Source organism: Coregonus lavaretus (assembly GCF_964263955.1).
Source record: "Coregonus lavaretus genome assembly, chromosome: 10".
In the NCBI taxonomy this organism is placed as follows: Eukaryota; Metazoa; Chordata; class Actinopteri; order Salmoniformes; family Salmonidae; genus Coregonus; species Coregonus lavaretus.
Genome location: NC_139997.1, coordinates 60,888,087 through 60,907,843, shown reverse-complemented (window position 1 = coordinate 60,907,843; position 19,757 = coordinate 60,888,087). Strand labels below are relative to the sequence as shown.

General features: G+C 42.6%; 1 protein-coding gene across 5 annotated transcripts in view; it reads left to right on the top strand.

Annotated features, from left to right (window-relative positions):
* LOC311136687 (Krueppel-like factor 8) overlaps positions 1 to 19,757 on the top strand; it is a 102,172-nt gene that overhangs the window by 69,384 nt on the left and 13,031 nt on the right. For 2 of the 5 annotated variants that reach the window (XM_084170910.1, XM_084170911.1), the window contains exon 2: positions 16,006 to 16,122. In XM_084170910.1, the coding sequence (XP_084027036.1) occupies positions 16,006 to 16,122 (117 nt within the window). Of the gene's footprint in view, positions 1 to 16,005; positions 16,123 to 16,773; positions 16,906 to 19,602; positions 19,701 to 19,757 lie in introns of those variants that run through there. The other 3 variants (XM_084170913.1, XM_084170914.1, XM_084170912.1) reach the window with 2 other exon arrangements.

The window sequence follows — 19,757 nt, the reverse complement described above, 5'->3', positions numbered from 1 at the left end:
AGGGGGGTAGATGACTTAAATTGGAGAGAAAGATAGAGAAAGAGTTCTGGATGGATGGTTGTAGAGAGCGAGGCTAAATGAAATCAAGTCTGGGTCTGTCTGTGGACTGTTAGAGGGCGGAGGAAATGGTGGGGTGGAGATGACTGGCTGGAGAGGAGGAGAGAGAGGGAGCGAGAGAAGGGTGTAGAGCAGGGCTGTTCAATGTCGGTCCTGAAGGGCCAAAGCACTTCTGGTTTTCATCCTGTCCTTCTAATCAGGGACTGATTCAGATCTGGGACACCAGGTGAGTGTAATTAACTACCAGGTAGAAACAAAAAACAGAAGTGTTTCGGCCCTCCAGGACCGGAATTGAACAGCCCTTGTGTGGAGGGTGTGGATGGTTAGATAAGAAGAGTGAGGGTGGGGGCGGTTGGTTGGATGGAGAAGGGGACTAGCAGAGTGGGTGGGGTTCGTTGGGTGAGCTGGGGCCTTATTTAGGACTGTGCAAACTAAGTTTCATAAAATTCAGATAGAAATGTATTGTGTAGGACAGATTCCTTGTCATGCAGAAAGGGGAATCATGCCAGCTCTATAGGTTTACATTACATTTCTATGTGCATCATTGTGAATGTAGAGAGAGAGTTGGGTGAGCTGTACAAAGTTACAGCGATATAATGTTTTTGTAATGTTACCCATAATGTTCCCCTAATATTTTTCAGTTAGTTAGGGGAACTTTCTATCTATGTTAGCAAAAACCTTAGGAGAACCTTTTTAGTATGTTTCGTTGTTAAAGCTAGGAGAACATTCCCTTAATGTCAAGCAGAACTTATCTAGAACGTGGTTGCCATGTTCTCAGAATATACAATATACATTTCATGAGAACATTGCAAGAACATTCCTGTGTCCAGTTTTCTGAGGGTTAGGAGAATATTCCATCAACGTCACATCAAACATACACAGAACATGATTGCCATGTTCTCAGAATATGATATTAATGTTCTAGACATGTTTCATGGAACATTGCAATAACATTCATGTGTCCAGTTTTCTGAGGGTTAGGAGAATATTCCATGAATGTCGCACCAATCATACACAGAACATTTACATTTACATAATTTAGCAGACGCTCTTATCCAGAGCGACTTACAAATTGGTGCATTCAACTTATGATAGCCAGTGGGACAACCACTTTTTTTTATTTATTTTTTTTATGTATTTTTTATGGGGGGTGGGGGAAGAAGGATTACTTTATCCTATCCCAGGTATTCCTTAAAGAGGTAGGGTTTCAAGTGTCTCCGGAAGGTGGTCAGTGACTCCGCTGTCCTGGCCTCATGGGGAGCTTGTTCCACCATTGGGGTGCCAGAGCAGCGAATAGCTTTGACTGGGCTGAGCGGGAACTGTGCTTCCGTAGAGGTAGGGGAGCTAGTAGGCCAGAGGTGGATGAACGTAGTGCCCTCGTTTGGGTGTAGGGTCTGATCAGAGCCTGAAGGTAAGGAGGTGCCGTTCCCCTCACAGCTCCGTAGGCAAGCACCATGGTCTTGTAGTAGATGCGAGCCTCAACTGGAAGCCAGTGGAGTGTGCGGAGGAGCGGGGTGACATGAGAGAACTTGGGAAGGTTGAACACCAGACGGGCTGCAGCGTTCTGGATAAGTTGTAGGGGTTTAATGGCACAGGCAGGGAGCCCAGCCAACAGCGAGTTGCAGTAATCCAGACGGGAGATGACAAGTGCCTGGATTAGGACCTGTGCATAGTCAACGTAGCTACTAGAACTAATGCGTTAGTAAACCTGCTACAATCATGCAGTACAGTGTACAGTCAGCAGCAAGCAGTTACACCACAGGCACCGGTGGCAATAAATTAATAAAACCAAAAGCTTACCTTGACTTGGAAGCGTTCCAGTGTTGGATAGCCATAGCCAGCTAGCTAACATAGTATCCCGCTCTGTTTGAGCCGGGTGTTTGAGTAGGCTAAACTAGCTAGCTGCATTTGCTAGCTGATTAAGTGAAAGTGAAAAAAGAATACAACAAAATATAGCTCTCGCTCTCTCATTCGCTTCTCCTTCATTTTTGAAGAAATGAATTTGTTCAAAACTGTTCAACTATTGTCTTTCTCTCTCTGAGTCAACTACTCACCACATTTGATGGACTGCAGTGCTTGCTAGCTGTAGCTTATGGTTTCAGTACTAGATTAATTATCTGATCCTTTGATTGGGTGGACACCATGTCAGTTCATGCTGCAAGAGCTCTGATAGGTTGGAGGACGTCCTCCGGAAGTTGTCATAATTATGGGTAAGTCTATGGGAAGAGGTGAGAACCACTAGATTTTATATTGAAGTCAATGTACCCAGAGGAGGACGGAAAGTAGCTGTCCTCCAGCTACACCATGGTGCTACCCTACAGAGTGCTGTTGAGGCTACTATAGACCTTCATTGCAAAACAGTGTGTTTTAATAAATTATTTGGTGACGTGAATATATTTAGTATAGTTTTACCTAAAAAGGCTACCTTATTTTATGTTTCACTATTTTTATTTTTATGAAATTCACTGAGGAGGATGGTCCTCCACTTCCTCCTCTGAGGAGCCTCCACTGGTGTGTGGGTATCCTTTACCTTGTCAACAGACAAAGAGCTTTGAATGGATCAGTGGTTCACCAATCAGGGCTTTGATTGGCTTGGCAACAGTAAGACGTGATGTGTAATGAAATTTTTTTGGGACCCATAAATGTAATTGCAAAGTTCCCATGAAATGTATCTAGAACATTAAAGTGGAACTGACAGCGTTTTAACTACTTTGCAGATATGAAACAAACAGACAATCATAATAACAATAAAAAATATCAAATTCCCAGTTTATGCTACAAACTTTGTCAATCAAATGTATTCGGCATCTATCAAATGGGCGGGCAGGCACGTTCCCATTCAGTTGTCAAAACATGGGTTGGGACAAGCATGCATTGGCAGGCAAGCTGCAGAAAGACAAGCAGGCTACTATTCCCCATAGTTTCAGTGCAATTTTGACAGCCAACTAGCTGAAAAGGTTTGAGAGGGTTTATCTAATGTTCCCTCGTTAGATTTGAGCTCATCTCGCTCTGGCTAGCATTAGTTGATCTTGTTGTTGTTGATGCGCATAACTGAGGTTGTTTGATCAATAGGACTGTAAAGTTCACAAATGTCAGAGGACTCCCATGTAGCTCAGTTTGTAGAGCATGGCGCTTGCAACGCCAGGGTTGTGGGTTCGTTTCCCACGGGGGGCCAGTATGAAAAATGTATGCACTCACTAACTGTAAGTCGCTCTGGATAAGAGCGTCTGCTAAATGACTAAAATGTAAAATGTATTTACATATTTGCAGATATCCATTCAGGTGTATTTTTTGGCAAATGCATTCTAATGATCTGAAGTTGCACTATTGCTACTGCCTGTAAACACACAGTCCAGTTCAAAGTAAATGATGGCAGCCCCTGTGGAAAATGGCTTATTTGCATAAAGGCCTACTGTAGCTCTGATTGGCTATGGCGCACCGGTCTGCCTAGACTCCGGTCTTGGACGAGACATATGTTTTTATTCGGTTATTTGTCTATTAATTGTCCAAACGCATGGCCGCTTTCCCACTCTATATTGCTATAGAACTTTCACAAATGCCTTAGTCTATGTCATTCTCAAACATTCTATACATTTATGAAAATGTGAAAATGACCATATCTAAGTGCTTGCTTGTCAGAAAATGAAAAAATATAAAAAGTGTCATATTCTTCCAGGGGGTGTATATGAACAGATTTTAATACGATTTTATCTCGCTAAAACGCTATCAGTTCCATTTTAATATATTATGTTCATTAGAACATGGCAACCATTTTCTGTGTATGTTTGGTGGGATGTTGATGGAATATTCTCCTAACCCACAGAGAACTGGACACATTAAGGTTCTTGCAACATTCCAATGAAGTGTTTAGAACATTAATACAGTGAGGGGAAAAAAGTATTTGATCCCCTGCTGATTTTGTATTTCCCACTGACAAAGACATGATCAGTCTATAATTTTAATGGTAGGTTTATTTGAACAGTGAGAGACAGAATAACAAACAAAAAAATCCAGAAAAACGCATGTCAAAAATGTTATCAATTGATTTGCATTTCAATGAGGGAAATAAGTATTTGACCCCTCTGCAAAACATGACTTAGTACTTGGTGGCAAAACCCTTGTTGGCAATCACAGAGGTCAGACGTTTCTTGTAGTTTGCGACCAGGTTTGCACACATCTCAGGAGGGATTTTGTTCCACTCCTCTTTGCAGATCTTCTCCAAGTCATTAAGGTTTCGAGGCTGACATTTGGCAACTCAAACCTTCAGCTCCCTTCACAGATTTTCTATGGGATTAAGGTCTGGAGACTGGCTAGGCCACTCCAGGACCTTAATGTGCTTCTTCTTGAGCCACTCCTTTGTTGCCTTGGCCGTGTGTTTTGGGTCATTGTCATGCTGGAATACCCATCCACGACCCATTTTCAATGCCCTGGCTGAGGGAAGGAGGTTCTCACCCAAGATTTGACGGTACATGGCCACGTCCATCGTCCCTTTGATGCGGTGAAGTTGTCCTGTCCCCTTAGCAGAAAAACACCCCCAAAGCATAATGTTTCCACCTCCATGTTTGACGGTGGGGATGGTGTTCTTGGGGTCATAGGCAGCATTCCTCCTCCTCTAAACACGCGAGTTGAGTTGATGACAAAGAGCTCGATTTTGGTCTCATCTGACCACAACACTTTCACCCAGTTCTCCTCTGAATCATTCAGATGTTCATTGGCAAACTTCAGACGGGCCTGTATATGTGCTTTCTTGAGGAGGGGGGACCTTGCGGGCGCTGCAGGATTTCAGTCCTTCACAGCGTAGTGTGTTACCAATTGTTTTCTTGGTGACTATGGTCCCAGCTGCCTTGTGATCATTGACAAGATCCTCCCGTGTAGTTCTGGGCTGATTCCTCACCGTTCTCATGATCATTGCAATTCCACGAGGTGAGATCTTGCATGGAGCCCCAGGCCGAGGGAGATTGACAGTTATTTTGTGTTTCTTCCATTTGCGAATAATTGCACCAACTGTTGTCACCTTCTCACCAAGCTGCTTGGCGATGGTCTTGTAGCCCATTCCAGCCTTGTGTAGGTCTACAATCTTGTCCCTGACATCCTTGGAGAGCTCTTTGGTCTTGGCCATGGTGGAGAGTTTGGAATCTGATTGATTGATTGCTTCTGTGGACAGGTGTCTTTTATACAGGTAAAAAACTGAGATTAGGAGCACTCCCTTTAAGAGTGTGCTCCTAATCTCAGCTCGTTACCTGTATAAAAGACACCTGGGAGCCAGAAATCTTTCTGATTTGAGAGGGGGTCAAATACTTATTTCCCTCATTTAAAATGCAAATCAATTTATAACATTTTTGACATGCGTTTTTCTGGATTTTTTTGTTGTTATTTGGTCTATCACTGTTCAAATAAACCTACCATTTAAAATTATAGACTGATCATTTCTTTGTCAGTGGGCAAACGTAAAAAATCAGCAGGGGATCAAATACTTTTTTCCCTCACTGTATCTTATATTCTGAGAACATGGCATCCATGTTCTGTGTATGTTTGGTGGGACATTGATGGAATATACTTCTAACCCACAGAAAACTGGACACCTGAATGTTCTTGCAACGTTCTCATTTAACGTGTCTAGAACATTAATATATTAAGTTCTGAAAACGTGGTAACCACGATCTGGGTAAGTTCTGTTTGACATTAAGGGAATGGTCTCTTGGAAACATTCCTTGCACATCATGGGAACATTCTTATGAAAATGTTAGTTAATGACTTAATGAGACTCTTAAGAGAACGTTCTCTAAAGTTGTGGGAATATTTGTTTTTACCTGGGAGAGCTTTCAGATATAAATATGTTGTGTATAATAGATTCTCTGTCATGTGAAATAGGGAATCTGGGACTGGTTGGGTCATTGTTGCATTAGGCCTTGTTTGAGAGGGGTGTGGTTGGGTTGTCGTGTGTGTGGGAGCCACCCAGTATGAACACAGCAGGATAGTGGGTTTCCTGTCCATAGATAAGGGGTTCGTCCCAAATGGCACCGTATTCCCTACATAGTGCTCGACCTTTGACCAGAGACCTATAGGCCTGGTCACAAGTAGTGCACTATAAATGGATATGGGCTGCAATTTGGGACACAGCTAAGGCCTTAGGTTGCCAAACACATCTGACAGACTGACTGCTACATGGACTCTACTGTGGGCTCTTCTGAGGGGCTCTACTGGGCTCGACTGGGCACTGTTTAGTATGACATATCTGGAGAAAACCGAGGCAAAAAGTCATGTTTTTATTGCACAGTTCAAGTTAATTAAAACAAAAAAGTCTCCCATTTCGTGCCTACTGAACAGGACCCTGGTCTGGACCCTCCCGGACTCTCTTAGTTGTAGCAGTCAGAGCTAAAAGGTTGTTAAGCTGGACTGAGCAAGGAACTGGGAGATGGATAGAGACTGAGAGAAGAGAGAAAGGGAGAGAATGTAAGAGATGGACATGGTGAGAGGAAAAGAGAGAACTAGATGATTAAAGTGTCGAGCAGGTCCAGTGGTTCCCAGGTCCATGCCAGAGCAGACGTATCACTCACTCACTCACTCACTCACTCACTCACTCAATGAGATGCATAAGTATAGTACACATACATTCACAACCTGCTTTGTCTCTCCCCTCCTTACCCTCCACCGCTATTTCTTTCTTTCTCTCTCTCTCCCTCTCTGAGTCTCGCCTAGGCCCCTAATAGGATATATCGATGGAGGCTTCCGCTCTCTGGTAGCCATAGCAACGGGACTCTGGCGGGAGTTGGAAAGACTGTTATTTAGCCTGCCTGCCCACACCCCTCCCTACCCCCCTCCTTCCCTCACACACACCCCTCCTCCACCCTTTCACTGCTACCCCACCCCCTCATTTGCAACCTTCCCCTCCATCCCCCACAACACACCACTACAGCCAAAGGCACAAACAAATACACACAGTAAAAATGACACGCACGCGCGCACACAGATAAACACACACAAAAACACACACACACAGAAGACTTGTTACCTGCTAGCAATACACACTCTCATTTGGATACTTTCTCTGGCTCTCTCGCAATCTCTCTCTCACACACACATACACACACAAACAGTGAGGCACTCAGAGTATGCACATAGACAGGGACTTGTCCTCCAGCGAACTGGAGCACTCATGCACAATGATGTGTTCCACACCCTCTCTACGCCATTTGCACACACACGCACACAATCTTGTACAGCTAACCTTGTGGGGACACACAATTCAGTCCCATTCAAAATCCTATTTTCCCTAACCCTAAACCTAACCCGTACTCTTACCCTTACCCTAACCTTAACCCTAAACCTAACCCTAGCTCCTAACCCTAAAACTAACCCTCGCTCCTAACCCTGACCCTTAACGTAATTCTAACCCTAACACTAATTCTAACCTTAACCTTAAGCCCCCTAGAAATAGCATTTGACCTTGTGGGGACTAACAAAATGTCCCCAGTTGGTTAAATTTTTGTTTGTTTACTATTCTTGTGGGGACTTTTGGTCCCCACAAGAATAGTTAAATACGACCACACACACACACACACACACACACACAAACACACACACACACATTTACATTTTAGTCATTTAGCAGACGCTCTTATCCAGAGCGACTTACAGTTTGTGAATGCATACATCATTTAAAAAAAAAATCATACTGGCCCCCTGTGGGAATCGAACCCACAACCCTGGCGTTGCAAACGCCATGCTCTACCAACTGCGCTACATCCCCACACATTACTGTAGTATTGCTAGGATGCAGCTAGCTCTATTCTCCGTCTCTATTCACCCTCAGTCAGTCATGGTGCAGAGTGATGATGTCATCGTTGGCCAGCGCAAGTTAGTTCTCCTCCTGGACCAGAAATAACAGTAACTCCACGTCAGGTTGTGTGTATGTGTGTGTCATGTTGGGTTGTGGCATTGTCTGAAATAATCAGTCATATTCAACACTTTACATTGACATGTTTGTTTTTCTTTGGGTTAGACTGACAGCTCTCCATTTTGTGTGTTTGTGTCATGCACTTAGATTTTGTGTTTCCAACTGTTGTAACTACAATCAACATTGGGCTCCACCCTGCTTTTAAAGCAAAGATTACAGGGAGGTTAATTTAAGATTATTGCTAAGGGAGTATCACAGCACCAGGGTATAAACACACTGTCAATATTTGGACAGTTAGGTGGTAAATACTTTGACACAGTTTGATGTCAGTCAGCTCTGCTTTCTTGTTGTTGTTGTCTACTTGTAGGCTATGTTTAAGTATTAGCCCTAGGGTATGTGTTTCCGTCTGTGTTAACCCCTTACACTCGTGGGAATTGGCCTATATGGATAGGGCTAAATTGAAATGTTTCTTACATAATAAATATCGAAAGCATATGGTAGAAATTAAAAGGGAACATTTACATTGACATTTTAGTCATTTAGCAGATGCTCTTATCCAGAGCGACTTACGATTCATGCATGCATCTTAAGATAGCTAGGTGGGACAACCACATATCACAGTCATAGTAAGTAAAATTTGTCATCAATAAAGTAGCTATCAGCAAGGTCAGAGCTGATGTTTGTTTGTAGAGAATGACAGGGTGTTGTCCAGGGTCACGCCAAGGTTCTTTGCACTCTGCCACCGTGGAGTTGTCAACCGTGATGGAGAGGTCTTGGAGCGGGCAGTTCTGTGTGAGTGGGACCAGTGGACTCAATAGGTTTAGTGAATGAGGAGCGGATGTCATCAAAAGTTATTTTCAAAGTGGAACAGTTTGTCGATTATGGGAAAATTATTAGACTAAAGGTGAGGACACAAACGTTCAAAGTGGAACAGTTTGTCGATTATGGGAAAATTGTTAGACTAATTGTGAGGACACAAAAGTTCACCTGACATGAGTGAATCCAAACATTACACTCTTGATTTTATGTGCATTTATATTTACTGTACTTTACGCCAGATTTGTTCATAACAAAATCTGAAAATACTCGGGATACATTCAGTAACATAGTACGTTTTTACATTTGGGGTAGGTGCAACATTATTATTATAATCCTCAACGTCTAATTTACAGCATTTCCCCCACTCAGACAATATAAAAATGTGCTAAAGTTGCCCAATTAGCGGTAGGGATGGGCGCAACTGCTTGCCGCGCGTGGTACTCAAGTTCAGAACGGCTGTCAGTCAAAGCCCATACAGAGCTGTGAAGCAGAGACCCTAAGCTCTGACGTCATGTATAGCATGTTACTGTACAGCTACTTTGTTCCAATTTAGGCACCCTTTACGAGTATAAAGGCACACTGGTCGGTGTTCAGTGGTTTTTGAAGTAGTCTGTGAGAAGGGAAGAGTTGGTTGGTTGGTACGCAAAGAGTCAGACCAGGGTGGACAGGAGTGGGAGATTTATACAGTGTAGAGGGTGCAGTTAGGGTGGACGGCAGAGTGCTGTGTGTCATTCCCCTCAGTGCTGGGCAGGAATGTCTGCGTGCTCCACAGCTAATATCACTCCCAGCTGTTGCCTTTCCTCTCTGCCTTAACTCTGTCCTCACACCCTGCCTCGGGACACAGGCCTCCTCTCCTGGCACACACACACACACAGACACGTACGCACACACACGTGTACAGTGGGGTCCAAAATTATTGACACCCTTGATAAAGATGAGAAATAACCTGTATAAAAATCAATCATTCAAATAATGAGCTATTTGGAAAATTATATTTTTGATACATTTGGAAAGTATATTATTTTATATATTATTTTATACTAAGACAATTGCCCAGAGAAAGAGATTTTGTTTAACAAGTAATATTTAATTTTCTCAAAAAGGTAGGGCTCAAAATTGACACCCCTAAAGATTCTTATAAAGTAGTCAAAAGTTTAGTATTTGGTCCCATATTCCTAGCACGCAATGACAACATCAAGCTTGCAACTGCAAATGCATCCAAAAAGTTTGTAGAGTCACAAGCTTAATGTAGTCATTGCGTGCTAGGAATATGGGACCAAACACTAAACTTATGAATACTTTATTTATACGAATCTTTATCAAGGGTGTCAATAATTTTAGACCCCACTACACTATACAGGCTAACGCAACATACACACAAGCCATATGCAAACATACTTAACTGGCAAAACAAGCCAGTGTGTCAATGACAAAGCTACAGCTGGAAGGAGATAAAGAAACGGATGTAGAGAGAGGTGAATGAGGGTGACGGAAAGACTGATGTCCCATGTGGAGACCAGCCACACAGTTACGATAGCTATGATGAAACCCGCCCATCAATCCTTGACATCATCTACCTCCGCTATCTAGTTGGCTCAGCTGTATGGCTCAGCTGTAACTGGAACACAAACAGTGTTCACTCAATCATCATGGGCCTTGACCAGCGAGGATGACAGTGCCCTAGCCACTTCTTCTCTGCTGTCTCTTTCTCTCTCTCTCTCAATTTATTTCAATTCAATGGGGCTTTATTGGCATGGGAAACGTGTGTTTACATTGCCAAAGCAAGTAAAAAAAACTAAAACAAAACAACAGACAAAAACAATCAGACATTAACAGTAAACATTACACACACACAAAGTTTCAAGAGAATAACATTGTTTAAAATATATTACTATTAAAATCTGGTATAACATTTAAAATGTTACATAAGCTATGTACAATGTTGTGACAATGTGCAAAGAGTAGAATGTACAAATGATGGGGGAAATAAATAGGCCGATACAGGTTATATTTACCTTGGTGTTTCTGACCCACTGGTTGACCTTTTCTTGAGGCAGCAGGTCACACATTTTGCTGCTGGGATTGCACACTGTGGTATTTCGCCTAACAGATATGGGAGTTTGTCCAAAAAAGAATAGTGTTCGAATTCTTAATGGGTTTGTGTAATTTCAGGTAAATATGTGTCTCTTATATGGTTATACATTTGGCAGGAGGTTAGAAAGTGCAGCTCGGGTTCCACCTATTTTTTGGGGCAGTGGCCACATATCCTGTCTTCTCTTGAGAGCCAGGTCTGCCTATGGCGACCTCTCTCAATAGCAAGGCTACAGTGGCGTGCGAAAGTATTCACCCCCTTGGCATTTTTCCTATTTTGTTGCCTTACAACCTGGAATTAAAATAGATTTTTGGGGGGGTTGTATCATTAGATTTACACAACATGCCTACTACTTTGAAGATGCAAAATATTTTTTATTGTGAAACAAACAAGAAATAAGACAAAAAAAAAAAAAGACTTGAGCGTGCATGACTATTTTTAATTTCACTTCACCAATTTGGACTATTTTGTGTATGTCCATTACATGAAATCCAAATAAAAATCAATTTAAATTACAGGTTGTAATGCAACAAAATAGGAAAAACGCCAAGGGGGATGAATACTTTTGCAAGGCACTGTATGCTCTGAGTCTACATAGTCAAGGCTTTTCTTAGCTTTGGGTCAGTCATAGTGGTCAGGTATTCTGCCATCGTTTACTCTCTGTTTAGGGCAAGGTAGCATTACAATATTTTTTGGGTTGATTCTTGCCAATTTGTCAAGTAGTTCTCTTTTTGTTTTCTCATGATTTGGTTGGGTGTAATTGTGTTGCTGTCCTGGGGCTCTGTGGGTTCTGTATTTGTGAACAGAGCCCCAAAACCATCTGGCTGAGGGGACTCTTCTCTAGGTATATCCTTGCAGGTTAGGGCTTTGTGATGGAAGGTTTGGCATCACTTTCCTTTAGGTGGTTGTGGAATTCAATGGCTGTTTTCTGGCGTTTGATCATTAGTGGCTATAGTCCTAATTCTGCTCTGCATGCATTATTTGGGGTTTTGCGTACTCTGATATTTTTGCAGTATTCTGCATGCAGAGTCTCAATTGGGTGTTTGTGCCATTTTGTACATTATTGGCTGGTGAGTGGACCCCAGACCTCACAACCATACAGGACAATGGGTTGTATAACTGATTGGAGTATTTTTAGCCAGATCCTTGTCTTGTCTCTCAGTTCGTTCACAGCCTTGTGGAAGTTCCCTGTGGTGCTGATGTTTAGCCCGAGGTATGTGTAATTCTTTGATGTAATTTCAACTTGAATGGCATGCTATGCACGGTTGATTGTATGCCTTTTGATGTGTTTATACAGTGCATTCTGAAATAGTTCAGACCCCTTCACTTTTTCCACACTTTGTTACGTTACAGCCTTATTCTAAAAATGGATTCAATTGTTTGTTTTTTCTCATCAATCTACACACAATACCCCATAATGAAAAAGCAAATTATTATTTATCTTTTACTAGTTTATTAAAATGTATAATATATAAGTATTCAGACCCTTTACTCAGTACCTTGTTGAAGCACCTTTGGCAGTGATTACAGCCTCAAGTATTCTTGGGTATGACGCTACAATCTTGGCACACCTGTATTTGGGGAGTTAGCTTGGATGCGGAGCGTTGCTGCACAGCTGTTTTCAGGTCTCTCCAGAGACGTTGGATCGGGTTCAAGTCCAGGCTCTGGTTGGGCCACTCAAGGACATTCAGAGACTTATCCACTCCTGCATTGTCTTGGCTGTGTGCTTAGGGTCATTGTCCTATTGGAAGGTGAATCTTCGCCCCAGTCTTAGGTCCTGAACGCTCTGGAGCAGGTTTTCATCAAGGATCTCTCTGTTCTTTGCTCCATTCATCTTTCCCTCAATCCTGACTAGTCTCCCAGTCCCTGCCGCTGAAAAACATCCCCACAGCATGATGCTGCCACCACATTGCTGCACCGTAGGGATGGTGCCAGGTTTCCTCCAGACGTGACGCTTGGCATTCAGGCCAAAGCATTCAATCTTGGTTTCATCAGACCAGAGAATCTTCTTTCTCATGGTCTGAGAGTCCTTTAGGTGCCTTTTGGCAAACTCCAAGCGGGCTGTCAAGTGCCTTTTACTGAGGAGTGGCTTCCGTCCGGCCACTCTACCATAAAGGCCTGATTGGAGGGGTGCTGCAGAGATGGTTGTCCTTCTGAAAGGTTCTCCCATCTCCACAGAGGAACTCTGGAGCTCTGTCAGAATGACCATCGTGTTCTTGATCACCTCCCTGACCAAGGCCCTTCTCCCCCGATTGCTAAGTTTGGCCGGGCAGCCAGCTCTAGGAAGAGTCTTGGTGGTTCCAAAAGTCTTCCATTTAAGAATGGTGGAGGCCAGTGTGTTCATGGGGACCTTCAATGCTGCAGAAGGTTTGATGCTGCAATGAATTTGTAGAAATATCTCAAGGATGATCAATGGAAACAGGATGCACCTGAGCTCAATTTTGAGTCTCATAGTAAAGGTTCTGAATACTTATGTAAATAAGGTATTTCTGTTTTTAAATAAGGTATTTCTAAAAACCTGTTTTTTGCTTTGCCATTATGGGGTATTGTGTGTACATTGATGATGAAAACATTTTATTTAATACATTTTAGAAAAGGCTGTAACGTAGCAAAATGTGGAATGCATGCTCTGATGCTGTTGCCAGACAAAATGCAATTGTATTGCATTGTGATGCAGGTGTTGATATTTTAGTGTTGGTTATTGCAGTGGAGAGCTGAAATAGAACCTATAGCTGTGGCAGTTAAACTAAGTCAAATTGCTTTTGACCAGGGCCCGCTCAGGGACAAGGCTATATAGGGAATAGCCATTTTGGACACAGCCACTCTCTCCCTATTGTCAATGTGTAATAGGAATGGGGTGAGGGTGTAATTTTGACAGATTTGTAGGAGCTCCGTTTGAAATGTTTTAGCTGAGATCAGTGGGTGTCTGAATATTCTTATAAGTCTAATCTAAACCATTGTGAAAGGGGAAATGGAAAAGAGATGGATAGAAAGAAACAGAGAAAAGAGGTAGAGAGATGGAGGGAAGGTGTGGAGGACAAACAGACTAACATGAGAGGGTGAGGTGAAAGGGTGTGGAACCAGAGAGAGAGGAATGGAGGGAAGGGAAGGGAGTGAGGGAGGAAGGGAGTGGGTGGGCGTGAAGATATGAGGGAAAAAACGAGTCAGCTGATACTTCCAAGTTTCCATGGCAACTTGGAGGCCTTTCCCACCCACTCTCTCTCTCACACACACTCTCTCACCCTCTCTCCCCCACCCCCGCCCACTCCTTTTCTACCAATAACATGTAGCCTAGCCTATATGTTATTATGTACACTGACTGAATTCCCTCTCTCTTTTCTGGGTCTACCTGTGTCCACTCTAACTGTCGTGATGTAGGATAGGCTAGTTTGGGTAGAGGGTTTAGAATATCACATCATCCCTTATAGCGGTCTCTCACTGACAAGTTTGCAGCTTATGTAACCAGACAACTCAAAAGCAGGAATTGTGTGTTTGTCTTGAAATTCCTGCAGGAACGATCAACTCATACATGGCATTCGTGTGTGTGTGTGTGCATGCATGAGTGCCCCTCTGCCCTCTGGGTTGGGTATGTACTGCCTGGATAGTGGGCACTGGGTAGTGCTCAGATTTGGCCAGACATCTCCATATTGTATCTGGGTGCACTGCCTCAGTGTTTGAGCTTGGGCTTGACCAAGGCTGGGCAGGGGGTGCTTAGTGCTCTGTGTTATGCAGTGCCTGGGGTTGACCAAGGCTAGACTATGCAGTTTTTCTGTTTTGTTTGCCTCCTTAGAATATCTGGGTGAAGTGCTTGGCCTTGGCAAGGCTGTGCTGCTTCTCTCTCCTTCCCTATGCTATGCTTTGTTTTTCTTTGCTGCTCCATGCTAGATAGGGCTGTTGTGTAGTGCTCTGCTGTGTATGCTGTAGCAGGGTGCAGTCAGTGCAGGGCCAGGGCTAGGCTGCTTTATGCTGAATGTATGTCATACTGTGAGCTAGCAGAGTGCTGCTATATGCTCTGTACTTGCTTACTATTGGTCAGTGGGCACGTTCGAGCGGATCACTTTTGTCAAGTCGTTGACCATCGTTGGTCACCACCTTTCAAAGTGTGTTGCATTCTAGGGCAAAAAGTTGTCCAACTGTTTGAACTTTACAAAAATCATGTGTTCAAAGGTCATGAAGTTTTGACTGCAAGTGTCTGCAGTTGCTCTTCACCAACTTCATCCTGCAGCCATCGCCTGCATTGTGGCTCTATTGTCAACCAATCATTAGGGTGTTTTTGTTTGACCCATGCAAACGTTAAAGACATGACTGAAACTTTGCAATTCGCAGCAATTTATGTATACAGTGGATATACACTGTGTACAAAACATTAAGGACACCTTCCTAATATTGAGTTGCACCCCCCATTTTGCTCTCAGAACAGCCTTAATTCGTCAGAGCGTGGACTCTACAAGGTGTCGAAAGTGTTCCACAGGGATGGTGTCCCATGCTGACTCCAATGCTTCCCACAGTTGTGTCAAGCTGTCTAGATGTCCTTTCAGTGGTGGACTATTCTTTATACACATGGGAAACTATTGAACATGAAAAACCCAGCAGTGTTGCAGGCCACGTTATGTTACGAACCCCGTGGCTTTGGGTGGATGGACAAGAGACCCGTAACATAACTCATGCAAATTAGAATGGTGACACGAAAACAATGAGAACAAAAATACACCGACAACCATAAGCTACCGTCAAACACAAAATGTTTATTATGAACACACGGTAAAGGTTTGGGAAAAAGGAATGAGCAGGACCCAAGGAATGAAACAATAATGTAAAAAAACCCTAAACTGATCTTGCCTGCCTCAAGAATCGCTAAGCTACTGCTAACCATACAAAAATACAGTGGGTGGTCCGCTCAGGTCTAACTAGTGTTGTTAGACAATGTTCTTTCTACGGGTAATGTATGCCCAAGGGCAACTTGCTAAATCCCCCTTTTCCCATGAACACACAACAGAGTAACCAGCAAATGAGTGAGTACACAAAAAACAGGATACCACAGTATCCATACTCACATACGAAAAGAGTCTCTGTCAGCAAACACAACTGACTGGCTTTTAAAACAATGGGATGTGTGATGTGAGTGAAAAACCAGAAACAGGTGGCGCAATGCAGAGGAATGTCCACTGATTGGTCCACCTCAGCAATCAGCAGACAAACGGATGTCGGACAGGTGGGACACCCCAACGACCACCAATCAGGAACACAAAGGACACCTGTGATTAGGGCAGAAGGAGAGGAAAAACACACAAAAAACACAGGATACCTGTATCCGTAACACTCCCACCCTTAAAAGAGCAAACCACAATGGTTTGCGACACACGTACTATCACAACACCCTGAGGGAATAAAAAAAAAAACCTAGATCTCTAAACACGAGACCAAAGCATCTGCCAACACATTATCCGAACCCTTTTTGTGGCAGATCTCCAAATTTATAATTTTGCACTACAAGTGCCCAACGCATAAGGCGTTGGTTCTGGATGTACATACGGTGGAGAAAAACTAAGGGGTTATGGTCAGTATACACTGGAACCAACATAAACTTCAAAGTACTGCAGAGCTAACAGTGCCTTGCAAAAGTATTAAGCACCCTTGGCGTTTTTCCTATTTTGTTGCATTACAACCTGTAACTTAAATTTATTTGGATTTCATTTAATGGACATACACAAAATAGTCCAAATTGGTAAAGTGAAATGAAAAAAATTACTTATTTCAAACAATTCTAAAAAATAAATAACAGAAAAGTGATGCGTGCATATGTATTCACCCCCTTTGTTATGAAGCCCCTAAATAAGATATGGTGCAACCAATTACCTTCAGAAGTCACATAATTAGTGAAATAAAGTCCACTTGTGTGCAATCTAAGTGTCACATGATCTGTCACATGATATCAGTATATATACACCTGTTCTGAAAGGCCCCAGAGTCTGCAACACCACTAAGCTAGGGGCACCATCAAGCAAGCGGCACCAAGAAGACCAAGGAGCTCGCCAAACAGGTCAGGGACAAAGTTGTGGAGAAGTACAGATCAGGGTTGGGATATAAAAAAATATCAGAAACTTTGAACATCCCACGGAGCACCATTTAAATCCATTATTAAAAAATTGAAAGAATATGGCACCACAACAAACCTGCCAAGAGGGCCGCCCACCAAAACTCACGGACCAGGCAAGGAGGGTATTAATCAGAGGCAACAAAGAGACCAAAGATAACCCTGAAGCGGAGATTGGAGAATCTGTCCATAGGACCACTTTAAGCCATACACTCCACAGAGCTGGGCTTTACGGAAGAGTGGGCAGAAAAAAAGCCATTGCTTAAAGAAAAAAATAAGCAAACACGTTTGGTGTTCGCCAAAAACCATGTGGGAGACTCCCCAAACATATGGAAAAAGGTACTCTGGTCAGATGAGACTAAAATTGAGCTTTTTGGCCATCAAAGAAAACGCTATGTCTTGCGCAAACCCAACACCTCTCATCACCCTGATAACACCATCCCCACAGTTAAGCATGGTGGTGGCAGCATCATGCTGTGGGGATGTTTTTCATCAGCAGGGACTGGGAAACTGGTTGAAGGAATGATGGCGCTAAATACAGGGAAATTCTTGAGGGAAACCTGTTTCAGTCTTCCAGAGATTTGAGACTGGGATGGAGGTTCACCTTCCAGCAGGACAATGACCATAAGCATACTGCTAAAGCAACACTCGAGTGGTTTAAGGGGAAACATTTAAATGTCTTGGAATGGCCTAGTCAAAGCCCAGACCTCAATCCAATTGAGAATCTGTCGTATGACTTAAAGATTGCTGTACACCAGCAGAACCCATCCAACTTGAAGGAGCTGGAGCATTTTTGCCTTGAAGAATGGGCAAAAATCTCAGTGGCTAGATGTGCCAAGCTTATAGAAACATACCCCAAGAGACTTGCAGCTGTAATTGCTGCAAAAGGTGGCTCTACAAAGTATTAACTTGTGGGGTGGGGGGGTTATGCACGCTCAAGTTCTGTTTTGTTGGTGTCATTTCTTGTTTGTTTCACAATAAGAAATATTTTGCATCTTCAAAGTGGTAGGCATGTTGTGTAAATCTAATGATACAACCCCCCCCAAAAAATCCATTTTAATTCCAGATTGTAAGGCAACAAAATAGGAAAAATGCCAAGGGGGGTGAATACTTTCGCAAGCCACTGTAATTATAGAGATACACTCAAAATACCAACATGTGAGAAATACTGTACTTTATTAATGTTTCAATGGAACCAACCAAAATCATGCAATTATTTAATACATGCGTTTGATGGTGCTTTTTGAAACCTGGTGACCCCAAGACGCCGCCAAGGCCTGCAATTCTTTCACAGTGATTCTTGGGGATTTTGTTGCTTCTCTCAACATCTTCCTCCCTATCCTGGGGGGCAAAATGCATTTGCGTCCTCTACCTGTGAGGTTTTCAACTGTTCCATATATTTTAAATTTTTTAATAATTGCTCTGACAGTGCTCAGTGGTATATTCAATCGTTTGTGGATCTTCTTGGAGCCATTACCAGATTTATGAAGGTCTACAACCATCTATCTCTTTTGAACTGCCAGTTATTTTGTTTTCTTCATGGTGTTGGATGACAAAGGGATATTGCATGTGTGTTACCTCATTTTTATACCCTAGTGAAACAGGAAGTGATGTAATGGCTCAAAATAGTTCCTTAAGACTTAGATAAACTTAAATAAGTGGAATTTAATTCCTGGTTTAATTTTGGTAGATGTTATTTACAATAATCTTTAAGGGTGCCATTCATTGTGAAACCTTGATTTGGAGGACATTGATTTTTAATTAAATCAATAAATGATTTTGGTGAGCTCCATTGGAACATTAATATAGTACAGTATTTCTCATATGCTGGAATTTTGAGTTTCTCTATAATTATATTGTTTATATTTTTTTAAGTATTGTTTGTGCATTGCCAGTCAGGGGTGCCAGTAATTTTGGTGCCCACTGTAGCCTAGCCCATAGGCCTTTATGTTTTAATAAGGTTTGTTTCCCAACTAAAGTGGCCAAATAACTTATTTAAATTAAGCACATTAATCAGCTTTACAAGGGGTGTAGAGCCTAACTGGCATATATAAACAGCGCGTGAGTTTCAAGTTTGGGGAAGATCATTTTCACCATAAAAATGCACCTTATAATAAAAGCATTACATGCATAATTGCATTTGCGGTCACTTTTGATAATGGTGTTTTCAGCTAATGGAACATTCGTGCTTATAGCCTACTACCATGTGTGCATTGCTGCACTTATAATGTGAAGAAATAGCCTGAGATTTGATCAACATGTTAAGCTAAATGGTCTGATCTGTTGCGTCAGCCACATTGCATAAAAACGTTTTTTTTTATGCTAGTGGTTGTATTAATTTGAGATCTATCGCTTCCCACAACTGTCCCAGACTATGTTTTAAATATTTATTTCTCGCACAGAATAGGTCGACTTTTGTACTATGGGGGATAGTAGATTGACATAGGCTAGTGCTTTTGCTGTTCATTAGGCCTACTCATCTTGTTGGCTGACGAAAAGTAAATGTGAACAGTTCTTCCAATATCTTCAATATGCACCTCGGAATTGGATAAGGACGCACACAGTTGTAACCTGTGAGAAAGACCCGATCACGTGACGGAGAGCCGTGTGAGTGAGAGACGCTTCGGATTGCGCAGCACTCTCAGGGAGAAGGGCACAACGCAGCACTCCGGGCCGCAAAAGGCATGGATTTTTTATGGGTGCATTATGGCCACAAAGGGGATGCCGCCGTGAAATTCGAGGTATTATCAAGTGCTTGTCATATTGTGAATGAGAGACAATTGGAGTGTGTACAGCCT